This window comes from Eumetopias jubatus, unplaced genomic scaffold (genome assembly GCF_037043125.1).
Source record: "Eumetopias jubatus isolate StellerSeaLion01/CBP00866 unplaced genomic scaffold, mEumJub1_p1.0 scaffold_91, whole genome shotgun sequence".
Classification (NCBI taxonomy): domain Eukaryota; kingdom Metazoa; phylum Chordata; class Mammalia; order Carnivora; family Otariidae; genus Eumetopias; species Eumetopias jubatus.
Genome location: NW_028274897.1, coordinates 186,153 through 209,273, shown reverse-complemented (window position 1 = coordinate 209,273; position 23,121 = coordinate 186,153). Strand labels below are relative to the sequence as shown.

The window sequence follows — 23,121 nt, the reverse complement described above, 5'->3', positions numbered from 1 at the left end:
CGCTGAGGGTGACCATGACACATGAGGGAGAGGGGAGCCAGCGACAGATGGAGGGTGGTCGGGTCGTCCAGTGGGGTGCAGAGGCAAAGAGCCTGGGAGCAAGCGAACGGGCCCGAGGTAGGGCCCTCAGGGTGGTGGGGCCCCGGGGCAGTACGCGAGGGAAGAGTTTAGTGAGGCCTCACGCTCTGGGGTGTCCCGGGGAGGGTCCAGTGCGCCCGGGGTTGGGGGGGGACCGCGGATAGTGACGCGGGGGGGATAGTGAGATGCGTGCTGGGAAGGTGGTGAAGCCTGAGCGCGCGAGGGCTGCGGGGAGCGAGGGGGCGGGTGGGGCCTGGGCGCGTGTGCGCATGCGCGAGGAAGGGGCCGGCGGTGGCTGGGCGGTTGGGGAAGGCGTTGGCAGGAGGCACCGCGCCGCGGGTGACGCTTGTCCCTCACAGGTGGAGGTGGAGGTGTGGCCGTGGCGGTTACGAGGCCTGAGCGGTGAGTGTGGGACGTCCCCGCCCTGGTGTCTTCTCCCCAGATTCCCCCGGGGCGGCGGAGGGTGCTCCCTGGAGTGCCCCCGGGAGGCCGACCCGCCGGCCGCACTCTGAGCGCAGAGCCCGAAAGTGCGAACCCCACACAAGACCCCCAAGCCCCCAAATACACTGGAACCCACCACAGCCATCTCTGCTCCCCCCAAAACGATACCCAAACCCCCTTGGAAGTGATACACATATAATATTACCTGTACCTCACTGTCGACTGTCAGGGGCCGCCACACCCAGTGTTGACCCTCCCTCCTGTTTTGCGTGTCCCTCGCTGGACCTCACTCCCATCCTTTTTCTCTCCGGGTCCCCCTGCTCTGGGGAATGCATCCAGGGCTTCCCAGGGAAGAGAAAGTGCCCTCCCCCTCAAAAACACCAAAACAAACACAGGAAGTAAAAGACACTTCTCTGGACCCCGAAACACACACAGAAGCTAACGAGAACAGATTCAACAAAATTTTATTTGGGCTGTACCAAGTATTTGAAAGCCAGGGCTCTGGAGGCACGTGTTGTGGGTCTAGGCCTGCGGAGTCCAGAATTTATTTGCTGTGTGACTGTCCCAGTCAGCTGGGGCTGCCCTAACAGAATACTGTAGGCTGGGTGACTTAAAACAACCAATGTATTTCTCACAGTTCTGGAGGCTGGGAAGTCTTCCGTCAAAGCTCCACGCAGATTCAGTGTGTGGTGAGAGCCTGATTTCTGATTCACAGACAGGCATCTTCTCAACGTGTCCTTCACATGGTGGAGGGAGCAAGGGAGCTCTCTGGGGGCTGTGTCATAAGGGCACTAATCCCATTCATCAGGGCTCCATCCTCATGAGCTCGTCACATGCTGCGTGTCCCTCATGGTGATACCATCACACTGGGGTTAGGATTTCAACATACGAATCTGGGGAGAAGAGGAGGACACAGACATTCAGATTATCACAATGACCTAATGTAAATTGCTTGATTTCACTAAGCCTCAGTATCCTCCTGTAAAAGAAGCTGGATACTATTTGTACCCATTAGAATATTTCAACTGACAGGAGGTAGTAAACGTTCAAGAAATAGAGGAAGGGGTATGGAAGTTAAGTGTTGCAGGAAGCTCAAGTGTCTTTGTTCTCCTCTGCCAAAGCGGAAATTGCACTGAACTACGTTAAACAGGCAAGGAAGACTTTATGCACGGCTCTAGGAACTGGGAACACAGGCCAGAACTCAGTCTGAGCTCAGTTCTGCTCAGACAAGGGATGGGAGGGTGTTTGAGGGCTGAGTGAGACAGTGGGAATGTGCTGGAGGACTGTAGAGGGGAGGTTGACCAGGAGAACACATTGAGTAACTTCCTGAAGTTTTCTCTGTGGTTCTCTGTGATTAGGCCATGTGTGTTTGCTGTTGGTGCCTGTTAGAAGCTAGCTCCTACCCTCCCACAGAGACTGGGAATAGGGGTGCTATCTTCCTTGAGGATTACATTTCAAAGGATGGCTCCCAGGCCCTTCAGAAAGAGAGTTTGGGGTTGTAAAACGGAAAAGAGGCTTGTAAAAAGAGTTATATATGTTTTAAACAGAGAAGAGATGTTTAATTAAAGGTTTTCTAAAGCAGATGCCCAGAGAAAAGGGTGGTCAGGACCTAGAACCAGGGAGAGCCATATGTATAGTATTAGTCCAGCCCAGAGGAACATTCAAGCCATCTTGGTCCCCTCATTTTATGTAAAGTAGGCAGAAGATTTAAAAGGAAAGATAACCTCTGTTTAAGGAGAAGAAAGCTGCTGTGTTTCATTCAGAACAGCTCAGTGCTTTTCAGAAGAGGAAATAAATTGTAGTGAGTATAAGTCTCATTCTAAGAATTTAGGACTGTAAGCAATGTAATGGCTTAATTTTCAGTAACTCCATTTAATTGTTTTTTGAGAGCCCACACATCAATGGGTTGCCCTAAAGTTTTTTAGACACACCAGGTTCATGTCCCTTCAACTTCCTCCTCCTTTCCCTCCCACCTCAGTGTTGCATCCAAGTTTGGGATGGAGAGGAGTGGCAGTGCATTTAGTATTTAGGGTGTTAAAAGTTCAGAAACAGTAGAGGTAAAACCAATGAATCACCTAAGCAGTAATTACTAAAGTTTTGTGCGTACACCAAAAAGACAGTTCATGAACTATGAGCACTCAAAGCAAAACATGGAATGATTGCATTTATTGTCATAAAGCAGCTTATAGTGTGAGAAGGCACTGACTGTTTATTCTTCATAGTAATTTGTTATGGTATTAGATTATTTTAAATGATAGGGAATGGCTAGTGGTTATCTCATAACAATTTTGGGAAACAGTTTTAAGTTTTGCTTATGATTTCCAGAGGCATAAGCAAGAAATGAGTGAGGTTGAGTTAGCCTAGCTAAATTAAGCTTTGTATGTTTAAACTGTTTTTGTCTGCTCAGGGAATTTCTAAGGCTGGCCTCTGATTGTTTTTCATTTTAACAAGGGACAGGATATTGAGGGTAAGTTGATTTCCTCACTAGGCTCTTTTGGTGTCAGACCTCTTCTGCCCTAAGATTCTTCCATATGTATCTGGGGAATAGTGAAGGAGGTGGGTTGACAGGACACTGGGAAACTGCTTTTCCTCTTTGTGCATAACTTCATATCTGTTGTTTTACCCTAGAAAGGATAAAGGGAAAGAACTGGCCTCTGTCTTTTTAGGCTTAGGTGTTGTTCTGTAGTCCTTGGAGCAAGAGAAAAAAGTTCTTGGACCATTAGGTATTTTATTGTCTTTGGTGCAATTGTAAATTGTTGAGAGTTTTTTGATTACTGATTCACTTTCATTGCTGGCAATTGGTTCAAATTGGTTCTGTTTTTTTCTTAATTCAGTTTGGGAGGTTATATGTTTTTAGGTATATCCCTTTCTTTTAGGTTGTCCAGTTTGTTGACATATAATTTTTCTTAATATTTTCTTATAATTCTTTGTATTTTTGTAGTGTTGGTTCCTTCTCATTTTAATTTTATTTATTTGGGCCCTTTTTCTTGTCTTATTGTTAAGTCTGGCTAGATGTTTATCAATTTTGTAGACAAATTAAACTAGATGGATACCTAGATACCTAGAAATAAACCTAATCAAAGAGGTGAAAGACCTGCACTCTGAAAATTGTGAGACACTAATTGAAAGAATTGAAGAGAACACAAAGAAATGAAAAGACATTCCCTGCTCGTGGATTGGAAGAACAACTATTGTTAAAATGTCCATACTACCAAAAGCAATCTACAGATTTAATAAAATCCCTATCAAAATACCAACAGGATCTTTCACAACTAGACCAAAAAGCCCAAACAGCCAAAGCTGTTTTGAAAAAGAAAAAGCAAAGCTGGAGATACCACAATTCTAGACTTCAAATTATATTGCAAAGCTATCATGAAACAGTATGGTACTGGCACAAAAATAGACACATAGATCAATGGAACAGTATAGAGAGCCCAGAAAGAAACCCACCACTATATGGTGAGTTAATCTTTGAAGAAGGAGGGAAGACTATCCAATGAGAAAAAGACAGTCTCTTCAACAAATGTTGGAAAAACTGGTCAGCTACATGTAAAAGAATGAAACTGGAACATGGTCTTTCACCACACGCAAAAATAAATTCAAAATCGAATAAAGACCTAAATGTGAGACCTGAAACCATAAATATCCTAGAAGAGAGCACAGACAGTAAGTTCTCTAACATTGGCTGCCAACAACACTTTTATAGGTGTCTCCTAAGGTAAGGGAAATAAAAGCAAAAATAAACTATTGGGACTACATCAAAATATAAAGCTTCTGCACAGTGAAGGAAACAAAACTAAAAGGTAATTTATGGAATGGGAGAGCATATTTGCAAATATCAAATCCAATAAAGGGTTAGTATCCAAAATATATAAAGAACTGATACAACTCGACACCCAAAAAACAATCTGATTGAAAAATGGGCAGAAGACATGAACAGACATTTCTCCAGAGAAGACATCTAGTTTGCCCACAGACATATGAAAAGATGCTCAACATCACTCATCATCAGGGAAATGCAAATCAAAACTACGATGAGATATCACCTCACACCTGTCGGAATGGCTAAAATCAACCACACAAGAAACAATAGGTATTGGTGAGGATGTGGAGAAAGGGGAATCCTCTTGCACCGTTAGTGGGAATGTAAACTGGTGCAGCCACACTGGAAACAGTATGGAGGTGACTCAGAAAGTCAAAAATAGAACTGTCCTTTGATCCATCAATTGTACTACTAAGTATTTACCCAAAGGGCACAAGAGTACTAATTCAAAGGGATACATGCACCCTGATGTTTACAACAGCATTATCTACAATAGCCAAACTCTAGACAGAGCCAAAATGTTCATCAACTGATGAATGGATAAAGAAGTGGTATGTGTACACACACACACACACACACACACACACACACACACACACACACACACACACACACACACAGGTATATTACTCAGCCATAAAAAAGAATGAAGTCTAGCCATTTGCAATGATATGGTTGGAGGTAGAGAGTATTATGCTAAGTAAAATAAGTCAGAGAAAAACAAATACCATATCTCTTTGAGAGAGAGAGAGAGAGAGAGTGTGGGTGGGGGGTGAAGAGCAGAGGGAAAGGGACAAGTAGACTCCATGCTGAGCCCAACACAGGGCTCAATTCTCAGGATCCTGAGATCATGACTCGAGCCCAAACCAAGAGTTGGATGCTCAACTGACTGAGCCACCCAGGCACCCCCACTCATATGTGAAATTTAAGAAAAAACAAATAAGCAAAGGGGAAAAGAGAGGCAAACCAAGAAACAGACTCTTAACTATAGAGAACAAACTGAGGGTTACTGGAGGGGAGGTGGACGGGGGGATGGGTTAAATAGGTGATGGGGATTAAGGAGTGCAATTGTTGTGATGATCACTGGGTGTTGTATACAACTGTTGAATCACTATTGTACACCTGAAGCTAATATTACACTGTATCTTAACTAACTGGAATTTAAATTAAAACTTAAAAAAAAATAAAAATGGAATTATCATAATGATCCAGTAATTCCACTACTGGGTATTTATTCAAAGAAAATGAAAACATTAATTTGGAAAGATATATGCACCCATGTTTACTGCAGCATTATTTGCCATAGCCAACTTCTCAGATGTTATGTGTTGTCAGTCTTTTTAGTGTGTATGTTGAAGTATCTCATTTTGGTTTTATTTGTACTTCACTGATGACTTACAATGTTGAGAAGTTTTTCCTGTGCTTTTTTGTTAAAATTTTACTTTTTTAAAGAGCAGTTTTAGGTTCACAGTGAAATTGAGGAAAGGTGGAGCGATTTCCCATATACCCACAACCGCATGCATGTGTAGCTTCCCTCACACCACTCCCTCACCAGGGTGTAATGTTTGTTAAAATTGATGAATTTTACACCTACACATCATTATCATCCAAAGTCCATGGTTTACATTAGGGTTCACTTTTGCTGTTATACATTCTATGGATTGTATATAATGACATGTATCCACTGGTATAGTGTCTATATAGAATAATTTCACTTCCCTAAAAATTCTTTGGGCTCCATCTATTCATTCCTGTTCCCTCCACCCCCAAGCCCTAGGAACCACTGATCTTTTTATCCTGTGTCTATAGTATTGCTTTTTCTTGAATGTCATATAGTTGGAATCATATAGTATGTAGCCTTTCCAGATTGGCTTCTTTCATTCAGCATTATGCATTTAAGGATTTTCCATGCCTTTTCATGGCTTGATACCTCATTTCTTTTTAGCACTGAATAATATTCTGTTATCTGGGTGTACTACAGTATATTTATCCATTCATCTACTGAAAGATATCTTGGTTGCTTATAAGTTTTGTAAATTATGAGTAAAGCTGCTATAAGCATCTCTGTGAAAGTTTTTGTATGGACATACGTTTTTCAACTCCTTTGTGTAAATACCAAGGACTGTAATTTCTGGACTGTATGGTAAGAGTATGTTGAGTTTTGTAGAAAACTGCCAAATTCTCTTCCATTCCAAAGTGCTTACGTATTTAACATTCCCACTAGCAATGAATGAGAGTTTCTCTTGCTCTATATACTTTTCATATTTGGTATCATTAGTGCTATGGATTTTGGTTCTGATAGATGTGTAGTGGTATCTCATTGTTATTTTAATTTACATTTACTGAATGATATATGATATGGAACTTTTTTTCATATGCTTTTTTAAAAATTTTTATTTTATTTTATTATGTTATGTTAGTCCCCGTACAGTACATCATTAGTTTTTGATGTAGTGTTCCATGATTCATTGTTTTCGTGTAACACCCAGTGCTCCATGCAGTATGGTGCCCTCCTTAATACCCATCACCGGGCTAACCCATCCCCCACCCCCCTCCTCTCTAAAACCCTCAGTTTGTTTCTCAGAGTCCATCGTCTCTCATGGTTCATCTCCCTTCATATGCTTGTCATCTGTATGCCTTCTATGGTGAGCTGTATGTTAAGGACTTTGGTCCATTTTAAAATCAGTTTTCTGTGCTTTTTGGCAATATATACATCTTCCCCTCTCCAGATTTAATATATATAATTGACATAAAACATTGTGTAAGTTTAAGGTATACAGTGTGATGATTTGACATATGTTTATATTGTAAATGATTACCACAATAAACTTAGTTAACACATACATCACCTCATATAGTTACAGTTTTTTTGTGTGTTGTGAGAACTTTTAGATTTATTCTGTCAGCAACTTTCAAATATATAATACAATATTATGAACTATAGTCACCATCCCCAGAATTTACTCATTTCATAACTGGAAGTTTGTACTTTTTGACCATTTTCACCTATTTCCCTCACTCCCATCCCTTGTCTAAGCACTCACCAATCTAAATTCTACTTTTTCAGATTCTACATATAAGTGAGATCATACAGTATTTGTATTTCAGTCTCTTAGATATTTTAGTTACCCTAATGCCCTCAAATGTTATCCATATTGTTGATATCATTATTGTATTTCCTTTTTATGGCTGAATCATATTCCATTGCATATACATACCATATTTTCTTTTTTTGAAGATAGAGTGTTTTTACATATCATATTTTCTTTATCCATTCATCTGTTGATGGACACTTAGATTGTTTCCATGGCTTTTGTGAATATTGTTGCTATGAACATGGCAGTACAGATGTGTTTCTGAGATAGTCATTTCATTTCCTTTGGATAAATACCCAGAAATGGAATTGTAGTGTCAATGGTAGATCTATTTTTAATTATTTGAGAAATTTTCATACTGCATTCCATAGTGGCTGAACCAGTTTGCTTCCTTTCATGGATGGGGTCGTAGGATAGGCTCCATGGCCAGTAGGGCTCATTAGCTTTGGATCCGAATCAGAACTGTCCACTGGGCTCTCCGGCCAGATGGGGCCACCCACACAGGTCAGCCTGGTTCTGGGGTTTTCATAATGGTGTCTCATCTATGGATAGTTACTAGCTGGTCTTCTTGAAGGAAGAATGATTTTGAGAATGACTTAGGTCACTGTCTTGATGTCTCATATTTTTTTAAATGTCTTTCTAAAGTCTTGCCAATTTTTAAAAATTTGGGTTGTCATATTTTTATTATTGGCTTGTGGCAAAGCTTTATATATTTTGGATATGTCTTTTACTAGGTAAATGTGTTAGAAATGTTTTATTCCCTTCTGCGGCTTTCCTTCTTATTTTCACGGTGGTATTTTTTGATTAGCAGAAATTTAAATTTTGATGAAGCCCTTTTTTATGGCTTGTAATTTTTTCATTCACTTTAGGAAATTTCTGTTTGTCCAAACCACAAAGATATTCTCCTATCTATTTTCTTGTATTTTATGGTTTAGCTTTTATGCTTAGGTCTAGGAGACCTTCTTCCTTCACCCTTTGAGATCCTAATCTAATGTCCTTTTGTGGAATTTCTAAACCTTCTATGTTTTTTGCCTTGAAAATGGTAAGCAGTTATTTTAAATTTTGGTCCAGATAACTCCACCTCAGATGTAAGGAGTGCCAGATATTACATGCAGAAAAATTGTTTGGAGGAATAGCTAACTCTCCAGGATATTATTTCTTTTCAGAGAGGATTTATTTTCTTATATTAGGCACCTGTAGGCATTTGTAATATGGGATACCTTCATCTGGTATCAAAGACTGAAATTTGAAATTGGCCTGCAGTTCCTGGGAAGGCCAGTCTCCTTCAGTGTCATCATTATTTATAAGGTAAGGTCCCCCCTTCCAGGCCCTGAATTGTAGCTCTCTCCCTGGTAGCTGCAAGAATTTAAGTCAAGTTTTCAAGATCACACAGATAGTGGTAGAGCTGGGAATCAGCCTAGATGGTTCAACTTCAGCTCCTGGGTTATTAATAGCCTGCCGTGACACCCACACCATGAAGGAAGGGTTTTATTTGTTGTTTCCCATTATACACCTACACTTAACATATCACTTAATAGATATTCAGCAAATATTCATGAAATATAAGAATGAATCTGTTCCCATTAGCAATGTTATTAATGGAGGTACTTTCAATCTTGCTAATTGTTGAGTGGCATATGGGGGTTATAGCTGTGATGTGATTTTACATACCATTTTGTCTTTTTGCTGATGGTGATGATTTTTTTGTATTATTTCTTAATTAGTATTTTGGTAAAGGTACTGGTCAAATTTACCTGGAAACTTGCGTCAGTAACTTACTGATCTTTGTTTTGTGCTTGAAGTTTTATAAATATTAGAAACTCAGAAGATACTGAGTAAGGATGTGGGATAAAAAGCTTCTCAAATATTTCAAATGCTTATTGTTTCTTTTTGTCATCCCCTTAAGCTTGATTAGAAAATGAAGCAATTCAAATTTAAGTAATTTATTTGTCTAAAATTTACATTTTGTTATATAATCTTAATTTCTTTTTGTAAAATCTTTACTCCCTCTATAGACTTGAAGAATGGATTTCTTATGGTTTTACAAATTTATGGGTCTTCTCTGGAAGAATTTTATTTTAAAGGTAAGTTGGACTATCTATAGGATTTTTGCAACAGCTAAGAGACCACAATGGGAAAATTCTTACAGCCTGATCACTGCATTTCAGTTTATATTGTATTTTTCTCAGTTCTAGGGCTGGGGGTATCTCTTCCAAATATGAAGAGTCCTCACAGAGTGAAATAATAGCAGAATGACATGTAGAAAGGAGAGAAAAAAATGGTTCAGGAAACTAATGCTATATTATAGAGTGAAGCTGTTCATTTTTTGCCATCTATGTATCTTCTTTTAATAAGTGTCTGTTGATATAAAACATTTAGGCATTTGCAGAGGTAATGGACTCATACGACACTTACCATAATCTTTTTTTTTCTATCTCCTAGAGACGGCGATTAGTGGCGTTATTTGTGGAATTCATCCTAACAGTGCTATTTGCTAGTACACTTTTGTTAACACGCAAGTTTTTGATTATAAAGAAGTCTGGGCCTTTCAATTACTCTCTTCAGCCTGTTGATGAGTTGCCTGCATTCCTTGGAATGGCCGTCACTTCTGGTCATTGGGAACTGGCTTTCGTGCCTTCCAAAAGTGTTGTGGTAAAGGGCATCATTGAACTCGTGAAAAGGGATTTGCATTATAATTTCTCAGGTTAGAAATTAAAGGTTTTTGAAAAAAATGTATTATTAAATTGGGTTTCAGTGAAGACACTTGTATAACCTTTTAACTGGGCATTAATCTCCTAAGTAAGACATTGTAGGATATATCCTCATAACCAGATAGTAACCTCCTAGGTATAATAGTACACACTTTGTTATACTTGAGAGTTAAATTCATATAAAATATTTTCTCCTAGAGCCCAAAACAAATAGTAATATTTAAAAATTAGATAATCAGTTTATATTATTTTAGGTTACTCTCCAATTCTGTGATATCGTCTTCCTTGTTTCTGGTTGTGCTTCTTAAAGCTGGGTAGGTGTGACCCCAGGGCTACGACGGTGTGCCAGAGGAACACAGAGGCACAGCATAAGCATGAGGCCTCATTCTAGATGCGTGCTCAGTGGTCAGTTATTTCAAACTTTTTTCATGTAAAAATGTTACACAAGACATATATGAATGCGTTAGAGAAGACTCAAGCTCCATACAGTTATCTTAAAAGCCCCCCAGTGAGCTTCCCCTCACATTCCCAGGGAGAAACGCTATCAGAAGTTTGGTGAGCATCCCTCTAGTGCCCCTTGCTTTAAACACATACGTGTACTCAGTAATATTATTTTTTCAACTTTTTGTTGTCTCTCAAGAATTTGAGGGTCCTTGAGAGTAGATGCCATCTCAAAACATAACTTATTTAAAAAAAAGCGAAGCAGAAGATTGCAAAATACCCAATAATTTTTAAAGTATATAACCACAAATATCCCAATAAATGTAGTCCTGGAGGCCACTTTGGTTTACCTAAAATATTTCATAATTTCCATTCTGATATCTTATTTGATGTGTGGGATTCTTAGAAATATATTACTTCAACACAGTTGGAATTTGTTGTTCTCTTTTTGTTTTTTTTTTCATTTCTATTTTAATTTCCTTGAATCAGAGTATACTCTAGGATTTCAGTTCTTTGAAATTTTGAGAAATTTTATGCCCATGTTAAGGTATATTTTGAAAAATGTACCATGTACATTTGTAAAGACTGTGTATTCTGTAGGTTTTGCTTATAGTGTTGTATAAATGCCACCCAGGTGAAGTTGTCAAGTTGGTGAATCATAGTGCTTTTCAAATATGTATTCTTACTATTTTTATTTGCTCAGTTACTGAGAGAGAGACTACATTTTCAGTTAGGTGTTGTTAGTATTAAATAGGTTATGTGTGTGTGTGTGTGTGTGTGTGTATGTATGTATGTTAAAATTTCTTTTTATATATTTTGAAACAGGTCATCTGATCTTTCTGTTGAATTGTTTTTAAAAGTATTTCTCTGTTCTGCAATTTCCATTTGTCCTGTTTTTAATAGATTTCAGGTCTCTAGAGAAATGTTCTAGCTTTATTAACCCTATTAATCATAGTTACTTTAAAGTTCCTGCCAGAAAGTTCTGATATCAGGATACTTGTGTATATTTTTTTCTCTTCAGTCATTGAGTTCTGTTTTTATAGCATATTTTGTATATTTTTATTGAATGGCAGATGTTGTGGATGAAAAATATTAGAAGCTCTTGAGGATACTTTTTTATCCAAAGAGGGTTAAGTTTTCTTCTGGATGGTTGTTTAAATACTGACAGAGTGACTTGATCCCATCAAAATCTGGTTTTGGGCTTTGTAAGGAGTGCTCTATTTCAGTTTTGTCTTTACTCCTGCAGCTTATCCCTTGTCCTAGGGTATGGCTCTTCTAGGGTGTGATCTGGAAGCTGGAATATTTATGAAGGCTCCTCTACCTTTGTGGGGCTTGAACTCTATTCTCTGGTTCATCAACATTGCCTACCTGCTGAAATCCCTGCTCAGCAGTGTAGCCTGCCACCTGCTGTTATCTTCTTGGTTTCATGGTCTGAACTTAGGCATCCTCAGTTAAGGGGTTGACTGGTGACTTCAGGGGAATTTACAAGCCGATTTTTCACTTCTCTGCTATTTTTTTCTCTTTGCAAGTTTGTCTCTCAAGTTTCAACCATTTTGGCAGCCTCAACTCTCACCTCTTTTCTTCAGCTCAGTAAGTCTGCAGCTTTCTGCAAATGCTTTCAGGGAAAATACCAGGGTGAATATGGCCCTCACCCTGTGCATCTCCCTTTTTCAAGGTATGTAAGTTCATAATTATTCATTGCAGCATTGTTTACAAGGTATAGAAGCAAACAACATGTCTATCAACAGATGGCTGCATAGAGAAAATGTAATTATTCAGCCACAAAAAGGAAGGAAATCCTGTCATTTGTAACAGTATGTTGGTTTGGAGGTCATTATGCTAGTGAAATAAGCTGGACACAGAAAGACAAATATGGTATTATCTTACTTATATGTGTGTTATCTAAAAATGTTGAGCTCACAGAAGCAGAGAGTAGAATCATGGTTTCAGAAAAAAATAATCATGGTTGCATGGTTTCTGGACGTGAGGGTAGGTAGAGAAAATGGGGAGATGTCGGTCAAGTCTTATGAACTTTCAGTTATAAAGATAAATAAGTCCTGGCAATCTAATGTACATGGTGACTATAGTTAACAATACTGTATAGTGTATATGAAATTTATTCAGAGAGTAGATCTTGTAGTGTTCTCCTCACAAAAAAGGATGGTAACTATGTAAGGCAATAAGTGTGTTAATTAACCTGGTTTTGGTAATTATTTCACAATGTATGCAGATATTAAAACATCACTTTGTGTACCTTAAAATAACGTTATATAACCTATATATATACAATTTTAATTTATCAGCAATACCTCAATAACTCTGGGCAGAAAATTTTAAAAATAAAATAAGGGGTAACTGTGTGGTCATGGATATATTAATTAGCTTGATTGTGGCAGTCATTTCACAGTGTAGACATACATTGTCATCATCTTTTGCACTGTAAGTACACACAATTTTTAGTAAAGCTGGGGGAAAAATAAAGCCACCCGAGGTAATAAATGAAAATAAATAAGAAATAAATTTCCCTCCAGTTCTATTTTCTGAGAAATTGAGGCAAAGACATGTCTTAACCTCATCAAGTACTCAAAGCTCTCTCTCCCTCCCGTTCTTTCTTATACTCCTGCTTGAGCAGGTAATACCTTCCTTGAAGCTCAGTTAAATTAAAACGGACTGGTGGACCTGTCCTCAGGCCCTTGCACCATGGCCAGGCAGTTAGAAAGAATTGTGGCTACTCAGTGGTGAAGGCAAAGGGATGGGGAGGTTCCCGGGACATAAAGGATGCCTGGGTGAGATGCATGACAGTGGTTAGGCTCAGATGCAGAAGTAGAGGCTACGTGCCCCAAAGTGTGCCTCACTACCCGCTTGTACACACTTCACTTTGTTCACAGTGGACTTTCAATATTAGATTCTATTTCTAGCTGTGTTCCTATGTTGTTTTGTTTTGTTTAACTTAGTGGACTTTTGTTTTTCCAGTTTTAATCATTTGAATTCTCTGAGGACTTTGTTTCATCCTGCTTCTGGTCACCTTGTGTAGGTGCAAATCTGATTCCGGTCCCTGAGATCCTGCTTACAGCTTTGGGATTTATATCCCAACTGTACTTAGCCTGAGAAAAGTGTGGCATCCTTGGCACTTCCCAACTATACAAAAAATAATGATTATGACACATAATCACCTCAAGTATTAAAATTGTGAAGTTGTTTCATTCTTCAACTTCTGAGTTATTTTTTAATCAGATATTATAGATTCCCATCTTCTAGGACTTTGAATAGATTGCATGAGTCAATTTTGTTATTTCCTTCCAAGGTGGAAATTTCAAAACACATTGGAAATATCCCTCTTCCGTACCTTATTTCACTACACAGTTATTATAATGATTAATTATATTTTAAACTTGTGATAAAACTTTTAAAACTCTTTTTTTTTAAAGATTTTATTTGAGAGAGAGTGAGAGCACAGGTGGGGGGAGGGGCAGAGGGAGAGGGAAAAGCAGACTCCCCACTGAGCAGGGAGCCCGATGCGGGGCTCCATCCCAGGACCCTGAGCCAAAGGCAGACGCTTAACCAACTAAGCCACCCAGGTGCCCAAAACTCCTAAGACTCTTAAAAAATTTTATGCACTCCTAATATCCGTTAGTTTGTTATGCCAGTGTTTGAGCAGCAATGTTTTGAAATTTATATTTTGATAGTCTTTCATCCATGTAAAGCATTTTCCCATCTTACAGATAGAAAAAGCAGTCAGATAGTTTGCGTTTATGTGGGCAACTCACATATTCGATTTTTTTCTCTCTACAGTTCAAGGCTTTTCTTCAGAAAGAGATTTTGAAGAGTATGTTAAGCAAGAGAATAACTCTAAAAAAGTGTTGGTTGCTATTATTTTTGACCATGAGTTCCAAAATAGCAATGATCCCCTGCCATTTAAGGTAATAGATTTTTAATGTAGAAACCTCATAAGTATACTTCCAGTTTCTGAGGCTTAATGAAGTAGAGGCATAATTATTTCATTTATTAAGTGGGGAGACTGCAACTTACCCAAAATCATACTGCTTGTACATAGTAGAGCAAAGATTTAAATCCAAATCTAATTTCTGTGTCTGTGCCTTTATTTAGCCAGAACTTTATGTTGATGGGGGAAGAATTGAATTTACCACATATTAGGTTTTCTCCTTATAAATCAGAATCATAGGAGATGTCGACCTTGACCACTGTATCAGATTATGGCAGCTGCCTCCAGTTCTGTGCATGATGGTGAAGTAAATGCACATTTCCCAGGTCAAGACCTGAGATGTTAAAGCATGTTAAAATACAACATGAAAATGTTCCTCTTTCTTTTGACTGAATCTCATCATTTTTCTCCAAAATCTAAATCTGGAAAACAGTGTTAAGCCTTAGCTAAGCAGAAACAGAATTAGGACATAGGCAGACTCTGAGAAAGATTCTGATAACAACTTTCAAGAAAGAGAGACGAGGACTGTGCTTTGAACTTGGTGTCCCTGGTGTTGAGGGAAATAACCAAAGTATGGTACAGATGTATGCATGGAGCTATAATTCTACATTTAAGATACAGATGGCTGTCAATGGAATGAAAAAGTAAGGAAAACCACTGGGTTGTAAGTAGAGTTGTAGGTATCTTCCATTCTGCCCATCATTCCCTCATTCCTTTCATGTGTATAAAATTCCCTCAAGTTGCTGATTCAGTGTACGTGATGCTGATGTAGACTCATCAGTGGATACATAGAGTGCAGTCAGAATGTTTTTGGTACAGTTTCAAACTTCACCTTGTATGGTCTCCCGACTGCCCAGGCCACTTGGCTCACTCTTACCCTTAGCATTGCTACTGTGACTCACAGTACAGTGACTCTCCTAACCACACCCATCCCTTTCCTCCCTCATTCTCCCATAAATGCCCTGTACATATTACTATCACTGAATTTACTATAATGTAAATATATATGTTGTCTCAACTAGAATTTGAGCTCCTTGAGGAAGAGGTGCTATGTCTTAATCCTTGAACATTCAATAAGTGTCTAAAGCTTTTGTCTTGATAACTGAGTATATTAATATTTACCTAGGTTTATGATATGTGTCTGTCCCATCTGGTGTTACTGATTTCTCTGGTCTGACCCCTGACTTTAGGCAACTGCTGGACCATTTGCTGTCTTGTAAAGCTACTTAGACCCAGCATGATCTACCTTGAAATTTTTACTTAGTTCTTTAGAATTAGTATTATCTTTTCATTTAATAATGAAATTATGCAGTATTCCACATTTATACTTTCACATTTCTCCTCTATCTTCATGTGGGATTCTTAGGTTATAATCACTTTTAGAGGAGGAAGAGATTTTCCTCTTGGAACACTTGGCTGACATAATGGGAAGAGAAATTAGCAACACCTTTTGGTATGTTTCATTTCAGTATGCATGCCAGCTGTCTATTTTGGGAAAGAGACATTGGCAATTGTGTGCAAGTTGCCACTGTTTGCTTACCACAAACCCACAGTAGCCACACAAGTCCGCTCCATTGGCTGATGTTCAGAATCTACTTAGTGCTTGACACTCTGCCTCAGAATCGCACGTGTGCAGTTTTTCTTTAACTTCCTTTTGTTTCTCATTCTTAATTATTTTTTTCATTTACAGATATTGTTTCTTTTTGCTCCTTATAGGTAAAATATTTTCTGCGTTTCAGTAGTTTTCAGAGGAACAAGTATGTGGGTTTTCTCCGAACTGAAGGCTGGGAAACAGGTGTTCTCTTTCCACCTTTTCCTTCTTTGGGACCCAGAAGTGAACGCAACTCAAATGGGGGGCCTCCTGGTGAGCAGATCTTTAGTCATACTTATTGTAATATCAAGTCATATAGTAAGAGCTATCACATGTTTATACCTACATTTCTTCAATCTTATGATAGAAATTGTTAATTTTTAACTTGTACTGCTGGTGATTTCTTTAAAATTTTCAGTGTCCAAAAACTTGTGTAAAATTTCTGTATGTTGGAACGATGTATTTTTATCCAGGTTCAGCTCAACTCAACTAAACTCTTGGAATTTAAATGGTCAGCTCCTCACTTTAGCTGTATGACAAAGGAAGGAGCTAGCGTCTTTAAGAAAACAGAACAATTATATACTTTAGTGTCCACTGTTCCTTTCACCACAATTTCTGGCATAAGATCCAAAATTATAGGATATGCAAACAAGCAGGAAAATGTTACCTAAAATTAAAAGAAAAAAAAACAGTCAATATAAGTGGACAGATAAGCTATATACTGGAATTGGCTGGCAAGGAATTTAAAACAATTTTGAGTATTTTGATGTCATGTTGATAGCAAATATTCTCTGATATAATGTGATGAAGAGGGCATTTTACCTCTGTAAAACTTTTAACGCTATTAGTGAAAAAACATCATGCAAATCCAAACTACAGAACCATGTATTCCAAAATACATGCCCAGTGTTCTCAAAAACTCTCAAGGTCGTGAAAAACAAGAAAGAATAATAAAGTTTCATAGATCAGAGGAGACTATGGAGACATGACAACTAAATGCAATGTAGTATCCTAGGTGGGAACAGAAAAAAAATGACACTGGGGAAAAACTGGTGAAATCCAAACAAGTTTATATAAATTAGAAATTGTTTTGTGCCAATATTAATTTCTTAGTTTTGACAAATGTACCATGGGAATGTAAGATGTCATATTCGGGAAGCTGGGTGCAGGGTATAAGTAATATTTCTCAATTTTTTTTTCATTATTGCCCTTCTAGGGAATCCTTTTGGACATATTTTCCCTAAGTGTGTTCCCCTTGTGAAATTTTAATACCACAGATATACTACAGATCTGTTTTATGTGCTATGGCTTGAAGCTCTATAACTCTGTTGAGAATGCATGGTATTTAGGAATGCATGGTATGTAGTCTTTCTGTAAGACTATATTTTTTTCCAAAATAAAAAAGTATATTTTAAAAAACTCTCCAAGCCAAAGTAGAAAAAAAGTGAAAAAAATGAAATTTCTGAATCTGATAAAGTACATGTGTAAGAAATTTGTATCATCCTAGTGAAATATTGTACATTTCTCCTCTAATAATCGGGAACAAAGTAAAGATGTTTGCTCTCATCAGTTCTTTTCAAGCTTACTGGAAGTCCTAGCTTGTATCAGAAAAAGGCAATGAAATAAAAGGTATAGATTTTGGAAAGGAAGGAGTAAAATTATCTTTATGTGAAGTTGACAGAATCATGTTATGTAGGTGATTGTGAAGAGATCCACAGGAAAGTACTACATATAATGTATTAATTGAGCAAATACCCAAGATAGACAGTATATGATAATAAATTATAAATCTACACCAAAGACAATAAAACATTCCTGAGAGAAAACTTTAAACAAATGATGAGATATCTAAATTTCATTGCTTGGGTGACTCAAAATTGTTAGGATGTAGCTTCTCCCTAAGTTGATCTATAATAGCAATATAGTGACAGAATCCTAGCAGTCTTTTTGGAAAAAAAATACCAAGCTTATTCTAAAAAATATATGGAAATACAAAGGGTCTAGATTAATTTTAAAAAAAATCTTGAAAAGGAATGTCAATGTTAAAGAACATTCAAGACTTATTATAAATCTATATAATTAAGACATTGCCATATAGGTGTAAGGATGAACAAATGCCACGGCCCGCGTGCAAGGTCGAACAGGGGTGAGGGTAAGAGAATGAAACATAAAAGTATGGGAACAGGAGGGTTGCCCACGGGGATGCCGCGAGCAACAACTTTATTCTTACTTACACACTTTATATAAGTTCAGGTTATATAACAATAGGACATAAACAAGTTCCACAGGTTCCTCCCTGCCCTCTCCTGGCTCCATCCCGAGTTTTTGGTTCAAGGCCAGGTTCCTCAAGCGCATAGTTTCTTCCCATGCCTTCAAAGGGCCCGGTGCGCTATTTTTCAGGGCTTATCAATAACACTGTGGTTTTCTTAGTCTAAATACAACTCGGGCTAGCCAGTACCACATGTTCTTGTATGGGGGCAGTCAGGTGGCCATGGTTCAAAGGGATCAGGGAGCCTTTGCTCTACCCGATTAACCCCTTTGTTGCTCATGGCTCCCGACATTTCCCCCTTTTATCTTTAAACGCAACATGTGTACATTTGCTTGGGTACTGGCCATGAAAGCAAACAGACAGCGACTCCAAGCACACCATAAGCAGAGTAATAAGGTTACCCCTACAACCAGAGCACACATAATCCAGAAGGAATGTTGGAGGATATTAAAGGGGTTAAACCCCTGTAGCTTTTGTAGAAAGGATTGTGCCATGTCTCTGGGGGTGACTACATGCAGATGGGAGGAGGCTATATTGTTTATTTGTTTTTGCAATTGAAGCAGATCTAGGCTTACATTTGTCTCATGCCAGATACCTTGCAAGTGCCTCTGCACTGTTTCTCAGGAGACATTGTCAGCCTTTAAGGGGGTTACACAAATGGAACCATACCCGCCGTGGCATACAAAGGACAAACGAGTGTGTAACAGTGAATATTGGGTGCCCAGGTACTCGACGGCCTGTTCTAGACTATCTAGGCAAGCCAAAATTTTTCTATCTATACTTCCTTGTGTAGCGAGGGTCTGGGAGACATTATGAGCTAAGCTATTTACATGGGAGGCCGTATGTATGCCCTGGGACAGTGCCACCGTGGAGACAGTAGCTGATGCTATCAAAGACACCAAGGCAGTGATGCCAGCTATTAGGAGGCCTAGGAAGCGTCGTCTCCGACTAAGTAGGCCTTTCAATTCTTGCGCAAATTGGTAGCCATAATCTCTATACCAGGGCCCCCTCACCTCTACAGGCATCATTAGATAAGGGGGCTGCATGGCTAGGAAAACCTTCTTTGTTGGATTTGGGGCGCTGGGTAAAGGCAAACAGTTGGTGAGATAACACTCCTCACAAGTTATTTTGTAAAGGGTTCTATTGGCCTTAGCCTCGGGTACTACAGATCCGTCCCCCACTACAAACAGGAACGGTGGGGAAAGACATGCCTGAATTTGAAATGTCAATGGGCCCGTGGGGAAGCCAGGGGAAAGAGACGAATTAGCTTTAACATCTCTCATGGCCGCAACAATTTTCCACAAGTCCGGGTGTCTCATACTCCCCAGTGACAGCAGTCCCCCGGGAGCAGAATTATTGTGGTCGTATGGCCCGTATCCTGAAGGCGGGGGGGAGCGGCGCAAAGGGAGATCCCTGTCTTTTGACCAGTCAATTATATAAGTGTCAGGTATGCCATGGGGAGTCACAATCTCTGGGTTGTGATGAATGCAGGTTTTCCAAGAGGGTCCGTAGGTTTTTTACGTTAAGTTAGATTTGCAGAGGGGATAGTCAAGGTATGGGGTCTCAAGGGATCTGGAAGCGGGTCCGAAACGGCCAACAGGCAGGGGCCGTCGATGTTGAAGGACAACCTCGTTGATGTCCCAATTCTCCACCATTACATGAGGTGTCAAAGTGTCTCCTCTAGGTGGCTCAGTTCCATACCAAGAGCGGATTTTTCGGGAGACTGGTGAAGTGACCACGCATCCATAATGGGGCGCCTCAGGGCCATCGATGGCCTGGAAACAAATGGGGGGGGCAGAAGCCAGGCTGGTCCAGTTAAAAGGCGCCATGGCATGAGTGAGGCCGGAAATCTCAGGCCCATCAAAAATGTCTGTGAAGTTAGTAAACACCTTGGGTGAGGGATCCTTCCAGGTGACTGCCCTCGCGGTAGGAGGATCCGGGACAAAAGCCCAGTAAGAAGAGGCCTGGGCAGAGTCAAGGGTTAAAAGTGATAGCATGGCAAGGAAAAGGGCAACAGTCGTGACTGGCTGGCCCGACTCACGCACGGTGGCCTCAGCTTGAGCGGTCAGGGCTTTGATGTCTCCCCATGTTATTTTCCTCTGATCCGAGGCGGGGCGTCTCCTCGTCCTCCTGGAGCGGATCTGGAGCCGCCCCATTCTGCAAACCATCATGGATAATGCGGACGCATCGGAGCGGGAGCCAGCGTGGCGTCTCCTCATCCTGGGGAAAGATACAAGCGTATCCTCGGCCCTGGCGTAGGACCGGGTCGGGTCCCCTCCATTCCGCGGTGGCGGGGTCACGCCACTTCGCATAGAGGAGGGGAGCCCGCTCAGGCTGCCAAAAACGCTCGGCGGCAGTGCGGCCAACCGAGTCAACATTCAAAAAATTTAAAACAAAGAGTACTAATGAAAGGTGTAAATGAGGTGAATATTTTATTTTCCCCTGTAGTATTTCCCCCTCTTTTAATTTTTTGAGGTACATTTTGAGGGTGGAATGGGCTCTTTCGACAATGGCCTGACCTTGAGAATTATAAGGAATACCTGTTGTATGAGTGATGTGAAAATTTGCACAAAAGGTCTGGAATGCTGAAGAGGTATAGGCTGAACCATTGTCGGTCTTAAGAGCCTTCGGCATGCCCAGAACTGTGAATGTTGCGAAGAGATGATTTTGGACATCTACAAAAGCTTCACCGGAGTGTGCAGTAGCAAAAATATAGTTAGAGAAGGTGTCAACGGAGACATGGATGTATTTAAGGCGGCCAAACGGTAAGTAAGTGGTTACATCCATCTGCCAAAGGTGGTTAGGAAGGAGCCCTCTGGGGTTAATGGCATATGTGGGGGGGTTAAAAAACTGGGGACAGGACTGGCATTCTCGTACAATTTGTCGGGATTCCTCCCGGGAGATGCCATATTGACGCCGTAAGGCCTGTGCATTCTGATGGAATTTTGCATGGCTGCTTTTTGCTGCCTGAATGGTGTTTGTAGAAAATATATGTGTATTTTCATCAGCTATGCGATTGCCCTCCGCTAGGGGGCCAGGAAGGTTAGAGTGAGCTCTGATGTGTGTTACAAATAGAGGGTGCTGCCTCTGTAATAAGAGGAGCTGGATTGACTTGAATGCCGCAAAAAATCCTCAAGGGTGCCCGTGGACTTCCAAGGCCTTATGGCCGCCTGACATGCTGAATTGGCATTCTCAAAGGCTAGCTGCTTCACTATAATAGTTCCTGCCTTTCCGTCCACAACAATCCTACTCACGGCTTGTAACAGCCGTGAAACAAAGTCTTGATAGCGTTCATCGGGTCCCTGTCTTATTTTGGATAACTCCTCTGTCCTTGTGCCAGTGGTCGGTAACTTTTTCCATGCAGTCAAAACAGCCTCATTGATTTGAGCATAGGCAATCTCAGGGAAATGTATTTGGTTACCCACTTCATAATAAGCTCCAGTACCAGCCAACATCTCATATGTGACAGGGATTTGGGTCCTTTTGTTATAGATAGCCAGATTGTTACACTTTTCCTCGAATTCGGCCTTCCACAACAAATAATCTCCCCCATTAAGGCAAGCCTGGGCAACAACCTTCCAATCTCCCGGGCAAAGAGCTTCTCTGGTAAGGTTTTCCATCATAGATAGGGTAAAGGGAGCAGTGGCCCCGTACTGACTACAGGCAGCCTTTAAGTCTTTTAACATTTTAAAATTTAGGGCAGTATAAGTCCGTTGGCCTCCCTGTAAGGTTACTGGGTAGGCATTAAACTCTCCCACGTCCTCTCCCGCTTGCTGCGCTGTTAGTAAAGTTCTCTGTAAAGGGCTAATGTTGGACACAGAGGACTTGGCAGCGCTCTGCTGATTGGTCATAATGGGAAAAGCCTGCAGCGTGCTAGTTTGAGTGCACCTAGTCACGGAATTAATCCCTTGCCCAGAGGTTGTGACTGCAGGCAGGACCGATTTCAACGATGTGGGCATAGTCAGAATGGGGTCATCATCGAGATAAACATCATCGTCGCCAAATTCATCCCCACCACTCTGAGCACTAGGGGCTTTCCCCGCCAAGGGCATAGGAGGTGGTGGAGGAGGGAAAGGGTCCTGGGCGGGTATGTTAGCATCATCGCCCAGGATCTCAAAAGAGGATACCCCAGTGGGAGTCAGGGGTACTTTAATAGGATCTTTTTCCTTATCTTCAACCCATGATTTTAAAGATATCAGCTCAATTTTTTGTTGTGGCTCCAGGATTTCACCAATATGAGACCAGAGGCCCATTGTATTGGGCGGCAAGGCACCGGAGCCCCGCAACTTTATTTGATTTTTCATCTCTTGGCCCACCCGTCTCCAATCCTCTGGGTTTGCTGTCCCTTCTAGTGGGAACCAAGGGCACAAGTCTTCTATGTTCCTGAAAAATTCCTGCAGTGTGGAGGAAGACACCTTATGCCCTCTCTCTGCCAATAAAATCTGCAGGGTCCGCAGAAAATATGCATGACTAGCGGACTGACTTTGTCCCATAATTTCTTACTCCTGTCGTGCCGGTTAAAGGACCGGTTCTCTTACCTGAATGTTTACAACGTCAGTGTCCAGGATCCTCTTTCATGTGCTCAGGTCCCTGTTCGGGCGCCACTTGCCACGGCCCGCGTGCAAGGTCGAACAGGGGTGAGGGTAAGAGAATGAAACATAAAAGTATGGGAACAGGAGGGTTGCCCACGGGGATGCCGCGAGCAACAACTTTATTCTTACTTACACAC

The 23,121-nt window shown here is 40.4% G+C and overlaps 1 protein-coding gene across 1 annotated transcript in view; it reads left to right on the top strand.

Annotated features, from left to right (window-relative positions):
- Nucleotides 1–391: 391 nt before the first annotated feature.
- The window catches only part of LOC114202186 (phospholipid-transporting ATPase ABCA3-like), a 176,902-nt gene continuing 154,172 nt past the window's right edge, over nucleotides 392–23,121 (top strand). Inside the window, exons 1-5 of the mRNA XM_088020629.1 lie at nucleotides 392–480; nucleotides 9,453–9,521; nucleotides 9,880–10,141; nucleotides 14,382–14,509; nucleotides 16,249–16,396. Coding sequence (XP_087876755.1) covers nucleotides 9,462–9,521; nucleotides 9,880–10,141; nucleotides 14,382–14,509; nucleotides 16,249–16,396 — 598 coding nt within the window. The 5' untranslated portion in view covers nucleotides 392–480; nucleotides 9,453–9,461. The remainder of the gene's footprint in view (nucleotides 481–9,452; nucleotides 9,522–9,879; nucleotides 10,142–14,381; nucleotides 14,510–16,248; nucleotides 16,397–23,121) is intronic.